Source organism: Macrobrachium nipponense, chromosome 13 (assembly GCF_015104395.2).
Source record: "Macrobrachium nipponense isolate FS-2020 chromosome 13, ASM1510439v2, whole genome shotgun sequence".
Classification (NCBI taxonomy): Eukaryota; Metazoa; Arthropoda; class Malacostraca; order Decapoda; family Palaemonidae; genus Macrobrachium; species Macrobrachium nipponense.
In genome coordinates, this window is record NC_087206.1 from 76,617,719 (window position 1) to 76,639,638 (window position 21,920).

The 21,920-nt window shown below is 45.3% G+C and overlaps 1 protein-coding gene across 2 annotated transcripts in view; it reads right to left on the minus strand.

Annotated features, from left to right (window-relative positions):
- Positions 1-21,920, minus strand: part of LOC135225862 (lysosomal acid glucosylceramidase-like) — a 97,300-nt gene that overhangs the window by 42,381 nt on the left and 32,999 nt on the right. For both annotated transcript variants that reach the window (XM_064265410.1, XM_064265411.1), the window contains exons 2-3: positions 10,929-11,120; positions 3,270-3,405 (exon numbers count right to left, since the gene is read on the minus strand). In XM_064265410.1, coding sequence (XP_064121480.1) covers positions 3,270-3,405; positions 10,929-11,120 — 328 coding nt within the window. The remainder of the gene's footprint in view (positions 1-3,269; positions 3,406-10,928; positions 11,121-21,920) is intronic.

Sequence of the window (21,920 nt, forward strand, 5' to 3'; positions counted from 1 at the left end):
CTCGAGTGTCAGAAGAGCTGGTGCTGGTTGCCGTATCCGATCGCTCTCTGTGAGAGCGACGGTCAGGCGACCTGCAGGCTCCACTGTCACAGTGAGACCGGTGCTTGTCCTCACGGCACGTCACGTCGCTGGTTCCAGCCGTGGCTGGACCGGCGAACGGGGGACCTCTTCCCAGCCTCAGCCCGTGGCCGGTCGTGGACCGTCACGTCCCCGGGTAGCCAGCTGGTCGCCGCGAGAGCGAGAGCTGGTCTTGGTGAGAGTCGCGTGAGCGGCTGTCACCAGTCTTCCGCCCCGTGCCGTGAACCTGACGCTGAGCGGGCTCAGAGGTCTGGTTCCTGGCTGCACGGTCGCTGGTAGGCGACCGTACACTCGGTACCTCCCGCGAACGAGAGGCCGAGACGGACCCTGATGCAGTGGGCAGAACCACTGACACCAGGCGAGGAAGTACCGGGTGTTAAGCCGGTACCCCCTCTGGTCCCCGTAGTCTTCCTTCCTTGTGGAAGAAGAGACGGGCCCCGCTCCCGAAGGAGCAGGAGGACCAGCGGAAGGAACCCTCCTGTCCCACCGAGGTGAGACGGGTCCCAAGAAGCTCCCGAGGGAGACTTCTTAGGAGGGAGGAGGCAACCTTCTTCTTCCTCGGCTGTGAAGCCTTAGAAGTCGAAGGGGAAGAGGCGGCAGCCGACAACGATGAAGACGACGACGACGACACCTTCCTCCTCTTCTTCGTCAGCTTCCTCAGGACAGACGTAAGATCTGCTATCCAGGGCGGAGCCGGGGCTGCTGTAGCCGAAGCCACAGGGCCCGGACACACCTGTACAGACAGACCAAAGTCTGGGGTAGTACCACCACGAACCGGGACGACGTCAGCAGGTATGGGCATCTCAGGAACAGCAGGCACAGCCAGCACAGCATCGGTAGGGACAGCCAGTGCAGCAACGGCAGGGACAGCCAGCGCAGCAACGGCAGGGACAGCCAGCGCAGCAACTGCATGGACAGTCAGCCCAGAATCGGCAGGTACGGCAGGCAGCACCGGAAAACACAAGGAAGTGGAGCAGCAGCCAGCAACATCCTGGTTACCGGCGGCAGGTTCCAGGGGCGAAGCTCTAGGGCAGCGGAAGTGTGGTCGCGGCAGCGCAGCAACCACGAGCGGTGGGCGGCGGCACGCCCCCCTCTCGGTACGGCGAACGGCACTTCACAGCGGCTGTAGGCAAGACTGTTACCACGTGAGGCGAGTAACCACCAGGTGAGGAGGGACGTCGTCACCTGGAGTCGATATCGTTGTCGTGGTCACCACTCCATGGGTGACCGCAGTAGGCCCAGACATAGAACCGCAGCCCCTGGACACTAGCACGCCCTGCAAATGGAAGGACGCCCATACCTCACCAAGGTCCACCCTCGTGGCAGTAGCACCTGCGGAAATAACAGTAGTAGTGATTAGTGGGGGGGAAGTCCCCTCGCGCGGGGGGGTGAGCCCCACACCGAACGAGTGGAAGACCCCGAATACAATTGTACATCGGGCACCGAGCGCCCTACCCCGCGCTCGACGGATCGTGCGAGGAGAAGAACCCAGATAACCTCCCCCCCGAAGGGGAAGGGCATCTGTGGGAGCTGAGCGTGGGGGGGGGGGGAGATTCTCGTTCCCATCCCCGCACAGCATCCCATGTACCCAACAATAATAATAAGAGCCCGAGAGCAATCGTGCCCTGGGCCCGAATGCAAGGGCATAAGGATCAATTCCCTGACTGAGCGGAACTTGAACCAAATAAATATTGATGCAATCAATAATAAAAGGAATAAAATGAAAAAGAATCTTGCATTACGATTCACTTCACAATGAATGTCGGATCGAGCGCATTTGCGCCCTCGGTACCGAGCGCAAGGGTAAAAGGATCCCATTCCGATTATGAATGGAACCTTGATCCATAATGAATTGATGCAATCAAAATATATATGAAAATGAAAAAGAATACTGCGCTTGCGATTTGTTCACCTTTCATACAAAATAAAAAGGGACAAGGATCATTCCCGGGAAATAGCGGGAAACATTGATCCAAGTAAATAATGCAATCTCAATGAAATATGAAAATGAAAAAGAACTGCACTTGCGATTTCACTTCATTCAAATAAAAAGGGGAAAGGATCAATTTCCGGGTAAGAGCGGAAACTGATCCAAAATGAGTATTGCTACAATCAAAATAAATATATGAAAATGAAAAACAATACTGTACTTGCGATTCCACTTCCATACGATAAGTTTTCGTGCCGAGCGCATTCGCTCGGCAACGAGCATACAGGTCAAAAATATATAAATGAAAAGGGCACTTACTTACGATTTTCATCTACACATTTCCAACCAAAATATAAGCTCGGAGCGAGCGCTCTCCCGCCCTCGGCACCGAGCATACACAATACGAGGATCATTTCTGGGAAAAATGAATTCCCGCACTTACGCCCTTCAGTCCCGGCACTCGGGTAATCGGAGGGCGAGGAGAAACCAAGATCCTTTAATTCACAATTGAATTCAATGGAAATAAATATGAAATGATTGTACTTACAATTAAGTTTCACTAGATAAATAGAAAAAGAAAAACACAACCATGCGAAAGCAACAACGATGAAGCGGGCAGAGAGCGATGATACACGTCTACACGCCAGCAGGCCGAAAGCAAAAGTGATTTGTTTACCTCCCAGTCGCGCGCGCCTGTCGGACAAGCAGTTAACTACCGAACCCCTTGTTCGAAACCTTACGACCTATCCAGCTGCCGCTAGTACCTTCCTATTGTAAAAGGACCGAAGGTTTGTATGCCATGTCGGAACAAACAAAAAGCTTCTTATTTTGTTGCAATAGTTCATAATTAAACATCAGAACATTTGACAGTGATAGTATCTGCTACAAGAAAGAATGTATGGTCATACTGAAAGACTAAGTTATGCCACTGACAAATTTGAGGAGCCTTAAAAGATCATATGTTAAAATTAATAAGGCGGTGGAATGCAATTCTTCATGAGCCCCCCTCATCACATAAATCAAAAGAATTGCTTTGAAGATTAAGTCAATCTATTATCAACTTAAAAAGAACATGTTTCCCACAGAAGAATATGTAAACTAGATTTGATCAACTTCTTTCTGGTGCAAAGAAAAAGCTACTTGGTATGTATTGTTGTTTGTGTTCATCATTCAAAGTACAAAGATAAAAGTAAAGAATGAATTAGTTAAACATTAGTAAAAGGCACCATTAATTTCAACTGAATATACGAATAATCTATACCTTAAAATCATTTCCTGCAGTGGCTCTGGCACACTCTGAATATTCAAACCTGAGGCATCAGTAAATGCTCCTCCAAAACCAATAATCCTCTGGTAAAGTTTGATATCATCTCGGTCTATTTTCAAAATTTCCATAGCTGTAACAAAATTTACATTTTAACATCTAGGTTAACATAGCATTAATAAAAGAAAACTTAACAAATAAAAATAATTCCAATAACCAGATCCAACTGGCATTTCCAATAACCAAATCTAACTAGTATTTCTGAACACTTTGACAACTACAGTCATTGACTAAATGTCCTTAAACTGACAAATTTTCATAGAAAATATACTGAGTTAGCCACTCATTTCTTCCATAAGGAGAACCTAAACTATAATAAATGTATTTGTGCTAGACTTATAAATTGTGAAAAGGACAGAAACTTTGATGACTGCTAGCATTCAATTCTGGATGTTACAACCCTTTTAACATGCCATTCAATTCAGTTGCGCATGTTCCCTCTCTGCAGGAGCAGTTGGTAATGACTCACTTTTCTTTTAGGTCACATATAAACTACAGAGGTGGGAAGAAATGATGTTATTATGATATAACAAAGTTTCATATATACTTACCTGGCAGGTATATATATAGCTATATTCTCTGTTCGCACTGGCAGAATTTTCAAAACTCGCGGCAACCGCTAGATCACTGGTAGTTCAGGTGATCGCCACCCCGCTCCCGTGGCGCTGGTGCTCGGAATCATTCCCATTTTCGTCAGATTTTTCCTCTGAACCTGTCTTCCTGGGGGGAGTGGGTGGGAATTTAATTATATATACCTGCCAGGTAAGTATACATGAAACTTTGTTATATCATAATAACATCATTTTCATGTATGACACTTACCTGGCAGGTATATATATAGCTGATTGACACATTTGGAGGTGGGTCAAAGACAGCAACATTGTAAGAGTTTTTTAAAAATTTAAAATTCAAAATACTCTTAGATTCCTTACCTGCTAAGGTAGCTGACTTCAGCATTCCTGCCTCTTAGCCTGCTAAACCTTAGTAGCTTCCAACTAGGACGTGACCTATTAGTTGATGAAGCTAAATACAAGGGTCTGACAACTGGACGGGACCAATTTGTTGACAGGAAACCCTAGCCCTCTCTTACCACGGGCATTCATGCTAGGATAAGTTAGACCACCTGAACCACACACAAAACTATCCTAACACACTACACTTCACAGACTGAAGAGGAAATAACCCTCTCAGACAACCGTAAAAACAACACCACTTCATTAAAATACCTAGCATGTTAGTAAGTTATGGGGTGGAAAATCCTTTGCCCAATACTGCTCCTGAGGATACATATGGACCCAACGTTTGACAATTGTCAAACGTTGTTTTGACGTTTCTAAGGTAATGACTTGCAAACACTGAATTAGTCCTCCAAAACGTCGTTTCAATGATATCTTTGAGGGCCATATTCTTTTTAAAAGCCAAAGAAGTAGCTATTGCTCTCACTTCGTGCGCCTTAACCTTAAGGATGCCGAAATTTTCTTCCTGGCATAACATATGAGATTCTTTAATTAGTTCCCTAAGGAAAAAGACAATAGCATTTTTGGTTATTGCTCTGCTAGGATCCTTCACAGAGCACCACAGTGATTCTGAAGTTCCTCTAATCTTACTGGTTTTCTCCAAATAATAGCGCAATGCCCTTACTGGACAAAGAACTCTCTCTTGTTCCTGTCCTACTAAATCTGAAAGACCCATAATTTCAAACGACCTTGGCCATGGATGAGCTGGATTCTCGTTCTTGGCCAAGAACCCCTCCTGAAATGAGCAAACCGCTTTGTCATGTTTCCAGCCAATATGTTTGCTAATTGCTTGCAGCTCACTCACCCTTTTAGCTGTGGCCAAGGCCACCAAAAAGACGGTCTTTTTCGAAATATCTCTCAACGAAGCTTGATCCATCGGTTCGAACTTACTAGTTCCTAAAAATTTCAGGACCACATCGAGATTCCAGGAAGGTGCTCTGTATTGGAGCTCCTTCCTTGTTCCAAAGGACCTTATGAGGTCTCTCAGATCTAGATTATTTGTAATATCTAGACCTCTATGTCTAAATACTGAAGCCAACATAGCTCCGATTACCCCTTTAATCGTCTGAGTTGACAATTTTATTCCTTCTTTAAGTATTAAAAGGAAGTCGGCAATTTGGGTCACAGAGGTACTGGATGAAGAAATCTTCCGACTCTTGCACCACTTGCGAAAGATTTCCCACTTCGCCTGGTACACCTTAATAGTAGAGGCTCTTCTAGCTCCGGCCACCGCTCTGGCCGCCTCTCTAGAAAACCCCCTCGCTCTGACAAGTCTTTCGATAGTCTGAACGCAGTCAGACCCAGAGCGAGGGTGTTCTTGTGGTACCTGTTGAAGTGAGGCTGTTTGAGTAGATCTACTCTTGCTGGAAGTGTCCTTGGTACATCTATTGTCCATTCCAGTACCTCTGTGAACCAATCTCGGGCGCCAGTATGGAGCTATGAGAGTCATTCTTGTCCCTTGACTCTCCCTGAATTTCTTCAAAACCTTTCCTAATATCTTGAACGGGGGAAAGGCGTAGACGTCTAGCCCCGTCCAATCTAGAAGAAAGGCGTCTACTGCGACTGCTTGACGGTCTGGGACTGGAGAGCAATAAGTCGTCAATCTCTTTGTCATTGCTGTCGCAAACAAGTCCACCACTGGGCGACCCCATAATTTCCACAGACTCTGGCATACTTCTAAATGAAGAGTCCATTCTGTTGATAGAAGTTGACCTTCCCTGCTCAACAGGTCCGCTCTCACATTCTTCTCCCCTTGAATGAATCTGGTGAGAAGGGTTACGTTTTCCTTCTCTGCCCAAAGAAGGATCTCCTCCGCCAACTTGCAAAGAGAGATTGAATGTGTCCCTCCTTGTTTGCGGATGTACGCCAGAGCTGTGGTATTGTCCGCGTTGACTTGTACCACCTTGTTGCGAATCACCGCGTTGAACTCTTTCAAAGCCAAGAAAATCGCCATCAGTTCCTTCCTGTTTATATGCCAAGCCACTTCCTCCTTGCTCCAACGACCTGAAACTTCTTGATGTCCGAGAGTCGCTCCCCAGCCTGCGTCCGACGCGTCTGAGAACAATACATGGTCTGGGTTCTTTTGCTGGAGAGACGCTCCCTTCGCTAACTTCCCCGGAGTTAGCCACCACCGCAATTCCTCTTTGATCTTGCGAGGAATTCGAAACAGGAAGGAATCTGGTTGCGATTTTCTTGGCCAAGACTTGGTTCAAAATATTTGTAGGGGTCTCATGTGAAGCCTTCCTAGAGAAACGAACCGTTCCAGGGACGAGAGGGTCCCCAGTAAGCTCATCCACTCGTGCTGAACATTTGTTCTTTCTCTAGAAAGGCTTGCACTTTCCGGATGCACTGCTCTTGTCTGTTGGGAGACGGAAAAGCCCGAAAAGTCACTGAGGAGATCAGAATCCCCAAATAAACTAGCTCCTGACTGGGGGTCATATTCGACTTTTCTAAGTTCACCATCAACCCTAACTCTTTCGTTAATGTTAACGTCATTTCTAAGTCCTCCAGACATTGCTTTCTTGATTTGCTCTTATGAGCCAATCGTCCAGGTATAGACACTCTTATTCCTAGAATGTGTAGCCACTTCGCCACGCTCGCCATCACTCTTGTAAAAACTTGTGGGGCTGTGCACAGTCCAAAGCAGAGGGCTTTGAACTGAAAAGACCTGTTCTGGATCACAAATCTCAGGTACTTCCTGGATCCTGCATGAATTGGGATATGAAAATATGCGTCTTGAAGGTCCAGGGTGACCATCCAGTCCCCTGGACGTACCGCTGCCAGTACTGAATCGGTCGTCTCCATCTCGTAAATTTTGTTTTCTCCACAAATAAATGAGTGACTTACGTCCAGTACTGGTCTCCATCCCCCCGAGGATTTCGCTACTAAAAACAGCCGGTTGTAAAATCCCGGAGATAAGTGATCCAGAACAGGTTCTATTGCTCCTTTCTTGAGCATAGAAAGAACTTGTTCTTCTAGTGCTTCTTGTTTCCCTGGATCGCTGTAGTGAGCTCCAAGCTCTCTTGGCGATGTCGCAAGAGGTGGTCTCTTCAGAAAAGGGATCTTGTAACCTTCTTTGGCTACCTTGACGACCCAAGGATCTGCTCCCTTTTCTTGCCAAATCTCCCAAAACTTCTGGAGTCTGGCACCTACTGATGTCTGAAGGACTTGTTGTTCATTGTTTAGTACTGGGTTTCAAACCCCTCTTGGACGGAGCTCTTCTTGCTCTGAAGGCAGGACGAGAAAAGGACTTGCCTCGAAAGGGCTGACTAGTTTGTCTTGATTCCTTAGGCGTCTTCTTAACCACCTTGTTGGGTAAAAATTTCCTTACCGAGGAAGTTAACAGATCCTGCGTCGCCTTCTGAGTTAAGGAAAGCGAAATATCCTTGATAATATCCGCAGGAAACAATTGATCCGAAAGTGGGGAATAAACCAATTCGGATTTCTGGGCGTTAGAAACGCCCTTAGCAGCAAAAGAGCATAGGAGTGACCTTTTCTTTAAAACTCCTGCGGTGAAAAGAGATGCTAATTCATTCGCGCCATCCCTTAAGGCTTTGTCCATGCAGGACATAATACTGCTTGGGAGTTGAGAAGCCATTGATTCATTATCTTCCACTGTTCGTCCCAGAGCCCCCAAGGACCAATCCAGAAAATTAAAAACCTCGAAGGTCCGGAAAATCCCTTTCAAGAGATGATCTAATTCTGATGGAGACCACCACACTTTGGCCGAATTCAAGGCATGTCTGCGGGAACTGTCAACAATGTTGGAAAAAATCCCCCTGGGAGGAGGCAGGAACTCCCAGGCCGAGATTTTCCCCCGTCGCATACCAAATTCCGGACTTCGATGCCAATTTGGCAGGAGGGAAAGAGAACACAGTCTTGCCCGCTTCCCTCTTTTCCTTCAACCACGTATCAATTCTTTGAAGAGCCTTCTTAGCCGTAATCGAAAACTTCATCTTCAAAAACGAGGACTTCTTCGGAGTTTTATTCTTGGAGAATTGAGAAAGGGGTGATGTCGGAGCTGCAGGCTGAAAATCCCCTTCAAAAAGTGAAAGAAGGCAATTCGTTAATTTCTTATAGTCTGAAGAAGGTGCTTCACCCTCTTTTTTCTTCCTCAGATTCTAAGTCTTCTATTTCCTCTTCTGCCGAAGACACATCCTGTAAACCAAGGTCTTGCTGCAGAAAATCTTCTCCAACCTCGCGGGGAAGAACCGGCTCCTGCCGCCTGCGTCCTGCGTCCTTCTGAGCTCCGAGGTTGCGTCCTGCGTCCTGTTCCGGAAGCTTGCGTCCTGCGTCCTGCTCCGGAAACTTGCGTCCTGCTTCCTGTTCTCGTAACTTGCGTCCTGCGTCCGGCTCCGTAACTTGTGTACTGCCCGAGACTCCGAAGCGTGATGAGAAGGCGGCAAAGGCCAAACCATCATGCGTCCTTTTAGATGACTTGACGGGGAGAGATGCGTCCTTACGCCTCGTAGGAGGATGTTCCGATGTTCCCCACGATTTAACTAAATCGGCTAACCTTCCTTGCATCTCTTCAAGGAAGTTCCTAGTCTCTACTTCCTGGCGGGAAGTCTGAGCAAGCGGAGAACGACGACAAGACGGATCATCAAAACGAGAAACTCGATCTTGAGTTCTACGATAAGGAGAAGATATCGGAGACTGCTCCGTATACAGAAGGAGGGCTCCTATCCAGAGAACCGTCGTATACATGAGGTCTTGCGTCTTGTCTTGACTTAAAGGATCTCCTCCTTTTAATCGGAACCACCTCTTCCTCATCACTAGAAGAGAAAATCTCGGGACTACTCCACCGTTCTTGAGGGTAACGCTCATCTTGAGAAGACGTAGGTCTATGCGTCCTCTTCAGAGGACGCGAAACTTCCGGCATAACGTCCATACCTGCCTGACGCAGCACTATCTGTAGAGGAAAAACACTTCCCAGTGTGCCTTTTCTATGACGCCACTGCTGCAGCCTGGGACGCAAACAGGACTGCCTGAAGGGACGACTGATCGTAAGGGAACCCCTCTCGCCTCCCTTCGACTGTCGACATGCCTTCTCCCTTGGGTCTGGGAGCTTGGCAGAGGCCTAGGTCTAGGAGCACGAGTGAGACGATCAGCCGCCCCCTCCACTACACTGACACTTTCAAACGTACCCACTTTGTCTGTAAGACGCTGAATCTGATCGCCCATTGACGCAAGGGCGGCAAATACTTTCACATAATTAGTATCCTCAGAAACAGCAGCGGGCGCAGGAGAGACCTGAGGAGAAAGGATTAACAACTTCTACTTGGAAGAAGGGGAGAAATAACAGAAGTATTCAAGGCCTTACTAGAGATCCTGACCTCTCACTCCGGAGACACCGATCTTCTTACTCTATCCTTTTCAAGTCTCTCAACATATTTGTGAAAGTCTTCCACTCCTTCTCATTTAAACTTTCACACTCATTTACATCTATTATCCCAAGTACACAAAACCTCTCTACACTTCTTACATACTGTGTGAGGGTCTACCGAAGCTTTCGGCAGTCTCACCTTACACCCTTCTTTCATACACACTCGAAATACTATACCAGAATCAGACATTATAATAACTTCCAATCGCGATTGCCAATCCAACTTTCCAATACGATACCCAATAAACCATCCAAGTACAGCGAAAGTCAGCTAACGAGTTTCGAATTCTAGCAGGGAACCAACAACGATGTTGCCGGTTCAGTGGCAGAAAAAAATCTGACGAAAATGGGAATGATTCCGAGCACCAGCGCCACGGGAGCAGGGTGGCGATCACCTGAACTACCAGTGATCTAGCGGTTGCCGCGAGTTTTGAAAATTCTGCCAGTGCGAACAGAGAATATAGCTATATATATACCTGCCAGGTAAGTGTCATACATGAAAAAGGTAATTAAGAGAAGGGGTTTTGTATGTGACAGAAAAAATTCCATGTGTACTCCTCAACAAAAACTCTCCAGTTTGATAAAGGCTTACAAGACACAAAGCTGAAGTTAAGTCTTTAAGTTATGAATTACGTACACTGCAAAAGATGACCTCACTGAAAAATTTTTAACAAATCAACTGAAGGTTGGAGAGCTTGATCCCAAAAACTGAATCATAAACATAAGTTGCTTCAATTCGTAAGGTGCTGCTAATAACAGTTACGAAAAGTCCACTTACGCTCAACATCATCATCATTACTAACACTCTTACATGAGATATTCCCTTTAAATGAGCGCTCTCTAGTCTTGTATATTGTGCCTGTTCTACCTGAATTTCCCCCTAGTCTAAGGCTCTATAATTTTCTTTGTTTTCCTGCAGTCTTTATCATGTTACTTCTATATGTACTATTTTCTTAGGTAGTTCAATCAAAATGCTTAGTTAAATTTTGATAGCTTCAAGAGGAAGTGAAAAGCTTGTAATTTACTGAAATTCCATGAATTTACAATAACGTGTCAAGTTAAGTTTTAATAATTAAGCTTGTGTTTTGACAAATGTAGGTAATTTAAACGTATACTCTAACATATTTATCCAAATCAAATGTAACTCCATCAACTCAGGCAATCAGGGACAATAATAAAATCATCATCACTTACGACTGACTATGTCGTTTCCATGTTCCTGAAACTCTTGAATTTTGACATCCCACCGGACTCCAGCTTTGTTTGAGGAGATTACTTGAGCTTTACCAACCTCTGGGGGCTGCACAGCGAGTAGATCATCACAGTATTTTTCACTGCATACACAAACTGTACTTCCGTGACCATAATCACGACTTTTGCAACCTCCTGGAAATAAAAATAAGTTACTTTTTCTAAGAGTAAAAACATTTTCACATGGAAATCCATTACATTATGCTAGCCTGACCTGCGGTAGCAGACTCTGCAGACATGTCTTTGTCAGTGTACAGTGAATCTCCCATATTTGCGTTCTCAGCAATCGCGGACTCACACATTCGCGGATTTCTCTGTGGCCCATATCTACCCATTATTCACGGGAAATTTGTATATTTGCAGTATTTTTATATGAGAAATATCCACAAATTCCTGTTTTTTTAACAACTTCCTCATAAAATGCACTTTTTGTGATAAAACTATTAAAATACCAGTATAAACATTTTTAGTAGGTTTTTCTAGTTTTAACTGACAATATAGGCAGTTTTAAGTATTTTTATGGGGGTTTCAACTTATTCTCAGATTCTAGCTGTTCACGGGAGGGGTCTGGTACACATCCCCCGTAATACAGGGGGAACACTGTAATGTTCTGAAGGGCCTCATAAACTCCCCACTTGTGGTAGCAGTCACTGCTAAAAGTTCATTTCACCAGTTTCATGAGGAAGAGATAAGAATAGAATTAATTACTGAATTTAAGCCAAAGGCCTAGCACTGGAACCTATGAGGTCATTCAGAGCTGAAAGGGAAATTGAGATTAGAAAGGTTGGAAAGGTGTGACTGGTGGAAAACCTCGCAGTTGCTCTTTGAAATAATTGTTAGGCGATGGTGGATAGCAAAATGGAAGAGAATATGAATGAAGGTACATATAGTAAAAAAAATGAATGGGGTAGCAGCTAGGAGCTAAACGGACTGCAGAGAACCTTAAGTCATGCCTACAGTGCAGCTAGTGAGATGCACTGATGGCACAACCCCTCTATGGCAGAGGAAGAGATGAGGGTCAAAATGTCAATCTTAGAGACAGAATCAAAGTTAGTGAGGTCTACAAATTAGGCTCATATGCTTTGTTTCCCTTTTTTTCAGCACTGAGTTGCAAAGTGAATAAGCTACCCCAGAAAGTTTGAGAAAATGATATTGTCATGATACAATAAAGTTTCATACATACTTACCTGGCAGATATATACTTAGCTATAGACTCCGTCGTTCCCGACAGAAATTCAAATTTCGCGGCACCCGCTACAGGTAGGTCAGGTGATCTACCGCCCCGCCCTGGGTGGCAGGACTAGGAACCATTCCCGTTTTCCATCAGATTTTCTCTCTTCCACCTGTCTCCTGCGGGGAGGCTGGGTGGGCCATTTATCGTATATATCTGCCAGGTAAGTATGTATGAAACTTTATTGTATCATGACAATATCATTTTCATACATTCAACTTCCCTGACAGATATATACTTAGCTGATTGGCACCCTTTGGTGGAGGGTAAGAGACAGCTAACTACTGAAATAGACAGGTAAACAACATATGTTGTAGGTATTTATAGACCTTAGTTCCTACCTGATTAGGCGGAAGACTTCATGACTACTGCCTAGGAGTCTGCTTCGCCTCAAGAGCCTTAGCGAGATATTGATCTGGGGCCAAGAGTTCTTGTGGGTCTGTCGATGGGGTCTTATCCACTTACTCGGCAGAGCCTAACAGGCATTTGTCAATGGATGCTAATCCACTAATATGACAACACGCCTTATTCAAGGAGCACAACACCAATCCCGATCACCCGATCCTAACACCTGTGTTAGTTCTAACAACTAAAATAACAGCTCTTCCTAACCATTTTATACAGGATAGGATGAGTGGTACTTCCTGCCCCCACGATTGTGTCTGCGGACACGTATGGCCCTAGCGAGCCGCAGATCTCATATGTCGTCTTCACATCCTGCAGGGAGTGTGAAGCGAACACAGAGTTGCTTCTCTAAAACGCGGCACTCAGTATGTTACTGAGTGCCATTTCCATTGGAATGCTTCCGAGGCCGCGCCCTCACCTCATGAGCATTTACTTTAAAAGGTTTCAAATCTTTGTCCAAACATGACGAATGAGCCTCTTAGAAAGACTCCTTAACAATAACGCCAGAGCTTCCTTCGACATGGGCAAGTCTGGTCTTTTACGAAACATCACAGATTGTCCGAAGGACCTCAACTTTCTTTAGTTTTATTTAGATAAAACTTGAGAGTCCTGACAGGGCACAGACTCTCTCTGGCTCTTGCCCAATAATTTGTGGCATCCCCTTGATCTCCAAGCTTCTGGCCAAGGGTTAGATGGCTTTCCTTCTTAGGCAAGGACGGAAGGCTTAGAGAACACACCGCATTATGTCCTCTAAAGTCAAAACGTATGATGATGGCTTAAATCTCACCAACCCTCTTAGTTGTGGCTAGAGTAGTTAGAAAACTAGCCTTTCTGATCAAGTGTATTTAGTTTACAGAAAGGAGAGGTTCGAAATGTTTTGACATCAGGAACTTCAGACTACGTCTAAGTTCGATTTCGAGATTTCCACAGACCTCAAATATATTAAAGGGCTTTGTTGTTCGACAGAATCCAATCTCTGAGCCTAAAGGCCATCAACAACATACTTCCGTATTCTTTATTAGTTGGAACTGCCAGACGGAAAGGGAAGACGGTAATGTAATTCACCGATGTTGAGGTGGAGCAAAAGCCATTTTTCCTGCACTATCTCCAGAAATGGCCCACTCCGATTAGTCCCCTGCAAAATAGGCAGCAGTTCTTTACCTTGGTAATGACACTTGCCATTAGTCTTGAAAATCCTCTCATTTTGATTAACTTCTCGACAGTCTGAACTCAGTCAGACTTAGAGCGGAGAGGTCTTGAGGTACTTCTCGAAGTGAGGCTATTAGAGTAGACCGAATCTCTCGGGAAGGGTCCTTGGAAAGTACTCTAGGAAGGACGTTACCTCTGTGAATCCAGCCTCTCGAAGGCCAACATGGGGCGATCAGTGTCATTTTCTCTCCCTCTGACGCCGGAAATTATCTTATAACATTTCCTAAGAGTTTGAATAGGGGTAAAAAGACTAAACATCTATCCCCATTCAATACTATAGGATGGCGTCTATTGCTACTGCTCTCGGATCGAGAATAAGGGAGCAGTCCATAAGACTCTTCTTCTTCAACATTGCGAAGAGTTCTCTGAAAGGACGTCCCGAAACTTTCCACAAATCTCGACACACTTCTAAGCGAAGATTTTACTCAGACGTCAGTAATTACTGCCGTCTCTCGAGAAGATCCGCACGGACGTGCTGCAATCGTGCAACGAACCTCTTGAGGATCGTTACGTTCCATGCCTGTGCTCATAACAGACTCTCTCTCTTAACGCGAACAGGGACGAAGAGAGCGTTTGATTAACTTCTCGACAGTCTGAACTCAGTCAGACTTAGAGCGGAGAGGTCTTGAGGTACTTCTCAAAGTGAGGCTATTAGAGTAGACCGAATCTCTCGGGAAGGGTCCTTGGAAAGTACTCTAGGAAGGACGTTACCTCTGTGAATCCAGCCTCTCAAAGGCCAACATGGGGCGATCAGTGTCATTTTCTCTCCCTCTGACGCCGGAAATTATCTTATAACATTTCCTAAGAGTTTGAATAGGGGTAAAAAGACTAAACATCTATCCCCATTCAATACTATAGGATGGCGTCTATTGCTACTGCTCTCGGATCGAGAATAAGGGAGCAGTCCATAAGACTCTTCTTCTTCAACATTGCGAAGAGTTCTCTGAAAGGACGTCCCGAAACTTTCCACAAATCTCGACACACTTCTAAGCGAAGATTTTACTCAGACGTCAGTAATTACTGCCGTCTCTCGAGAAGATCCGCACGGACGTGCTGCAATCGGGCAACGAACCTCTTGAGGATCGTTACGTTCCATGCCTGTGCTCATAACAGACTCTCTCTCTTAACGCGAACAGGGACGAAGAGAGCGTTTCTCGATATTTCTAGGGATATGAGAAAGCTGTGGAATTGTCCAAGTTGATCTGGACCCCTGGGTAAAGCACTCGTTGCTAGACAAACTGGAGAGCCAACGGAATTGCTTCCAATTCTATGAGATTATGAGCCAGGACAACTGTACCTCTCTCCAGATGCCCGACACAGTCTCGCTATCCCCTTAGGTGATCCTTGATTTTGAGAGATGTTCAGAATCATATCTAGATCTTCGATGCTATTTCAGTTTTCCGATAGGAAAAACTGGAGAGGTATGAATGCAGTCTATTAAGGGAAACAAACTTCTCCAGAGAGGAAATGGTCCCCAGCAGACTCATTCATTCCCTCACCGAGCATGTTTCCTTCTCTAATAATGCTTAAGCAAGTGTGTATTATTATTGTGCTATGCTGCGGTAGACTCATACAGAATTCTGTTACCTTGCGGTAAACAGAACCTAAAAGATTTAATATAAATCTCTGTTGAAAAATTTTCGCAAAGCAAAGGTCATGTTCATTCATGCATGCGAGAATCCCTTCAACCCGAGGCTAAAGTCTGTGATTGTAGGGCAGAGATACGGTTAGTCAATCAATCCCACAGGAGAGAGAAACGTAACCGACAGCGCATGACAGACACCCACCTGGAACTGAGCTCGCTCTCCATCCGTGAGCTGGCTCTAGTCACAGCAGTGTACATGCGCCGTCTCGCACTACTCTGCTTGGGTTGCCAGCTACTCTTTTCTACAAATTAATAGGTTTATCATCATTATCGAGCAGAAAGAAAACTCTCAAGCAAACATATTTAAGCGAAACAGGATTCGCTAAATACAGGTGTTGTCGTAACAATGCCTTAAAAATCTAAAGGGGAAACCGGAAACTCCTGGAGGGTTGCAGGAAGTACCGATTAAATTCACTTAGAATAATAGTCCTTTCGGTTGCCATCCTTAGAGGTAACTACGTTATGCGTATATGACTTGAACCATACAGTAGTCATATAACGCAAAGGTAAAATATGATATTGTAATGATACAATAAAGTTTGCTCATACTTACCTGGCAGATATATATATATCTGGCAGGTAAGTGTCATGAACAAAACGTAGAGTATTGTAGTCATTTGGACAGCTAATTTTCTACTTCTTTCTATCCTCTACGAGGAAGAGAGAGAATGGAAAACGACTGTCTTCGTTCTCTTAACAAAGAGAACGAATTTAGTACTAGACGTAGAAGGTCCTCAAGTGAGAACCGAGTACCGAAGAGGACAGCTCAATCTTCTTATGTATTTTAGACATAAGACTTCATGGTCTTAGTCTACCAGTCTCTTTCATGGATGAGCCTCTACAAATGAATGAGAGCTCTTCCAAATCTTATCAATGAGAACTTATCCGCTTACATGATAAAATGTTATTGAGATATTTGTCAATGAGAACTAACCCATTACGTGACAAAGGGTCTATATTTCATCAGTGAGGGGTTACCCCTTTACTTGACAAAACGTTTAGTATTTTGTTAATGGGGGAAACCCATTTACCTGACAAAGTAATCCAGGAATTCGAGCGTAGTCTTCCCGATTCCCGCAGAAATCGAGGAAAGGGCAGAATTCCTGGTCAGAGACTGGGCTTACGGCAGGTAGGACCTTAATGTTCCCTTTCGGCAGCGCAGTCCCGAACGCAGAAGAGGCGTTTTATGACACCTAATTCTTCTTAAAGATTACTAGAGTCTTCTTCTAGATGCCAGCTCGTTAGAACCAACCTGACTACCTTATCCATGTAGGTTGGATAGTTATTCTAGAGAAAGAGTGTCAGGGCCTCGAGACTGCAGGTCCAGGGCTCCGAAATACCAATCTAGGAACTAAATATCCATGTTTCTGAACAGCCCTTTCAGATAATCTATCTGGCTGGCAAAATCGTCGTGGGAAGAGGAAGGAACTCTCCAACCAGCTTCCTCTCCCATTTCATACCCCAGGAAATCATGAATTCTTTTAAACGTTCCCTTCATAGAAATCGAAATGGACATCTTGACGAGACCAAGTTACTTCCTCTTCTTCAACAAAGCACACTACGAGAGAAGAGAGCAAGGGACCAAGGGCCGAAACTTGTCAGCAAACCAGTCTTACAGAAGGTGTCTCTGTTCGTAGGTCGCGACTCGCTCGAGGACTCTGTCTCCCTTACGGGAAAAGTAGATGAGTCCCTAACCGACTGCTAAGCAATGAAACCCTGAGACCCCTTCTCTCGTTATAACCTCGTAAAAAGGGGGGTCTCCTACTTGAAGTAAGGTTCAAAGACGAAAGTCAGGAATGCTTCATAACAACTCCGAAGCTTTGCGAAGTTCCGGTAAAGGATTCTGCTGCTGAGCGTTCTGAAGAGTGTTCGATAATCAAACCCCGAGGTCCCGTTCATAACAGGGGTCCTCTAACTGAAATAGGGTTTCGAAAAGAAGAAGTTCGGGTATTGTCTCCCTGCAACTCCGAATCTTTCTTTTTAAGTTCCTGTAAATGGAAACGTTCCTGTTGGGAGAGTTCTGGAGAGCATACTTCTTGACGAGAGGTTCTTGTAGGAGTCCTTGCCGAATACCGTTCTTGTGCGTAAGGGCCGCCTATCTGTTGTGAAGAACGTCTTGGTCTAGTGCCTTAACTGCCGAGCGTCCCATGACTTTATGACGCCAACGCGTCTTCAAAAGCGTCCCCCCGCTTAGAGTCTTGGTCCTTGTAAATAGCGTATCTCCTTCGAAGCAACTAGGGGAAGTAGGCTCTTCGAAAGCTGCCTTGCATGAACTCCTGTCGGGACTCCTCTCAGTGGGAGTACGCCTGTCCTTTCTGGAAAGGTCAGACAAGTCCCGAATTAGGTTGAACTTTCCGAATTAGAAGAGCGTCTAGCGTCATCCTAAGCGTCCCTTGCTTTATGGGAGTGATAATTTGGACCTCGTCAGGAAGTCGCACATACTTCCAACGTAAGCTGTCGATCTCACTGCAACTTTATTGTCTACTAAGTCGTAACCGCTTCATCCAAGGGTTTCTTCCCTTCCTGAACGTTTTGGTAAAAAGAACTTCGACATGAATGTTTGCTTATCAAATACGGAGGTTATCCCGAAAAGCGTCCTCAAAGCGTCCTGAGGCTGGGACTTGCTCCCGAGGGATGCCTGGATCGTCTTTGTTCAAAAAAACGCTCAGGCGACGCTTAGCTTATGCATCGGTGCATCCTCAAAAGCCGTCCTCTGCTAGCGTCCCAAGTATGTGTCAAGACATCCAAGCGTCTTTAAGAGGATCGCCTCGCTCATGAAGCGTGCTAGTCCGTGAAGCCAATGTACGGGTGATCGTCGTCCGGATGGAGTATTATTGGACGTTTCGCTCTCCCTGACAAAGGACGGCAGCCGCCTGTTGCCGACTCTTTGCGTCCTCTGTCACACTCATCGACACTTCCCAAGAACCGCACTCAAAGGGAACGCCTGTGTGTTTCTTTGGGTGCGCGGATGGATTAGTAAAGCGACGAGCAAGGAAAAGGATAATGGAGACCTGCCTGACTTGACAGACAGACAGCCTCAAATCCTTCCTGCTGGTCAAATGTGTTTTGCCTTTCTCTTGGCGAAAAACGATGGCCCAACCGTGAAGGGCTGATCCTGTGAGAAATGAGGGAGGGGGACGCCTTCTTCCACTTTTTACAGTCAACAATGATAATGGGCGACTCTTGGCCGCTTAACAGCGTTTTCTGCTCCGATTGTGGCTTTCCATTTTCCTTTCCTTCCTTTTCCCCCTTTCCCCCCTGCGTTTGGAAGTCGTCCCAAAATTGTTAATAGGCATCGATTTTAACACTCGCATGACAATAAAGAGAGAGGACCGATGGGTGAATCGTCCTCCTCTATAAGCGTTCTATTTAAAGGGCGCGAGTCCCTTCCCGAAGAGCTGCCGAACCCCTGTACTGGGGGATGACCTGTCCTTCGGGACGAGAAGCAATCCTTCAGGATTCGTGCACGTGCGCGATCTTTGGCAGCCTGGGAAGCGTCTTCCAGGTCCTGCCGAAGGGGCCTCCAGATCGGGGGTTGGGGTTTCCTACCCGTAACCCCTTCAGCTTTTGACATGCCCATCGTCCCTGTGGTTCCTGGGAAGTCCGGACAGAGGTCTAGACCTAGAGGCGTTAATAAGGGCCGATCTGACGCTGTGGCCCCCTCCACAACACTCTAGGGGCACTAATTCACATCACTACCCACTCACAAACACTGGATTGGTGGAGAGCGAGCCTTTTCTTTAGATTCCCATTACTGATGTAATCCACCATAACGAACATAAAGGGCATTACCGTTCCTCACAGAACACTCCTCTAGGCCCGTAGGCCATACCAAACAAGGTTAGGGAAAATAAAGTTTACTGATCATTGGAGGAATACCTCCTGATTCTATTACGCTCTAAATTTGCGTACATAACGAATCATACATCTTTCCTTCGGAATCAGTTCAATTATCAACACTAATTACATTGAATGTTTCAACACAAGAATTATGTCCAGACGTCGTGGCATATTAAGTTGAGAATCTACTCGAAAGTTTCCGGTTATTCTCACCTAACCCCTTGCCAGACAACAAATTCTGAAAACTAGCCTAACTAGAATCTGGACTTCTTTGATGTTCGAAGAAATGATGTTATTATGATAAGTAACAAAGTTTCATGTATACTTACCTTGGCAGGTATATCTAATTAGTTCTAATATTCCTCTGTTTCGCACTGGCAGAAATTTTCAAAGTCCTCGCGGCGCCGCTAGATCACTGGTAATGTTCAAGGGTGATCCTGCCTCCAGCCCCGCTCCCGTGGCGCTGGTTTGCCTCGGATCATTCCCGATTTTCGTTCAGATTTTTTCTCTGAACCCTGTTCCTTCCCTGAGGGGAAGGTGGGTGGGAGATTTAATTATATATACCTGCCAGGTAAGGTTCTACATGAAACTTTGTTATATCATAACTAACCATCATTTTCATGCATGACCCACTACCTACCTGGCCAGGTATGTTATATATCTTGATTGACCACCATTTTGGAGGTGGGTCAAAGACATGCAACCATTGTAAGAGTTTTTTGTTTTAAAAATTTTAAAATTCAAAATACTCTTAGATTCCTTACCTGCTAAGGTAGCTGACTTCATCATTCCTGCCTCTTAGCCACTGCTAAACCCTTAGTAGCTTCCAACTAGTAGGACGTTGACCTATTAGTTGAATGAAGCTAAATACAAGGGTCTTGACAACTAGGGACGGGACCATTTGTTTGAAACCTGGAAACCCTAAGCCCTCTCTATACCACGGGCAATTCCATGGCTATGATAAAGGTTAGAACCAACCTGAACCACCCACAAACCAAAACTAACCTTAACACACTACACTTCCACAGACTTGAAGGAGGAAATAACCCTCTCAGACAAACCGTAAAAACAACACCACTTCGATTTAAAATACTAGACATGTTAGTAAGTCATGGAGGGTGGAAAACAATCCTTTCTGCCCAATACTGCTCCTGAGGGTATCATATGGACCCAACGTTTTGAACAATTTTTGTCAAACTTGGTTTTGACATTTTCTTAATGGTAATGAAGTTGCCAAACCACTGAATTAGTCCCTCCAAAACTCGTTTCAATGATATCTTTGAGGGACCGTATTCTTTTTTAAAGCCAAAGAAGTAGCTACTGCTCTCCAAAACTTTCGTGCGCCTTAATTTAACCTTAAGGATGCCGAAATTTTGTTTCCTTCCGGCATAACATATGAGATTCTTTAATTAGTTTCCCTATCGGAAAAAGGCATAGCATTTTTGGTCATTGGCTGCCTGCTAGGATCCTTCACAGAGCACCCACGTAGATTCTGGAAGTTCCTCTAATCTTACTGGTTTTTCTCCTCAAAATATCGGCAATGCCCTTACTGGCAAAGAAAACTCTCTCTTTTGTTCCTGTCCTACTAAATCTGAAAGACCCATAATTTGTCAAAACGAACCTTGGCCATGGGATGAGCTGGATTCTCCGTTCTTTGGTCCAAGAACCCCTCCTGAAATGAATGCACAAACCCGCTTTGTCATGTTTCCAGCCATATGTTTTGCTAATTGCTTGCAGCTCACTCACCCGCCTTTTGAGCTGTGGCCCAAGGGCCGCCAAAAAGATGGTCTTTTTTCGTCGAAATAATCTCCTCAACGAATTGGCTTGATCCATCGGTTCGAACTTACTAGTTTCCTAAAAATTTTCAGGACCCACATCGAGATTCCCTGAAGGGGTGCTCTGGTATTTGAGCTCCTTCCTTGTTCCAGAACGGTGAACCTTATGAGGTTCTCTCAGATCTAAGATTATTTGTACTATCTAGACCTTCTATGTCTAAATACTGAAGTCCAACCATACTCCTATACCCTTTAATCGTCTGAGTTGACAATTTTATTTCCTTCCTTTAAGTATAAAAGGAACAGCAATTCGGCAATTTGGGTCACAGAGGTACTGGATGAAGGAAAACCCCCCCCCCTCTTCCGACTCTTGCACCACTTGGCGAAAGATTTCCCACTTTCGCCAGGTACACCTTAATAGTAAGGAGGCTCTTCTAGCTCCGGTCCAACCGCTCTGGCCGCCTCTCTAGAAAACCCCCCTCGCTCTGACCCAGATCTTTCGATAGTCTGAACGCGTCAGCACCCCAGAGCGAAGGGTGTTCTTGTGGTACCTCGGTGTTTAAGAAAGTGAGGCTTGTTTTGAGTAGAATCTACTCTTGCTGGAAGTGTCCTTGGTACAATCCTATTGTCCATTCCAGTACCTCTTGGGGGGTTGGGGGAACCAATCTCGGGTGCCGGTCCAGTATGGAGGCTATGGAGAGTCATTCTTGTCCTTGGGGAAATTGACTCTCCCTCCCCTGAATTTCCTTCAAACCTTTCCTAATATCTTGAACGGGGGAAAGGTGCTGTAATACGGTCTAGCCCCGTCCAATCTATAAGAAAAGGCGTCT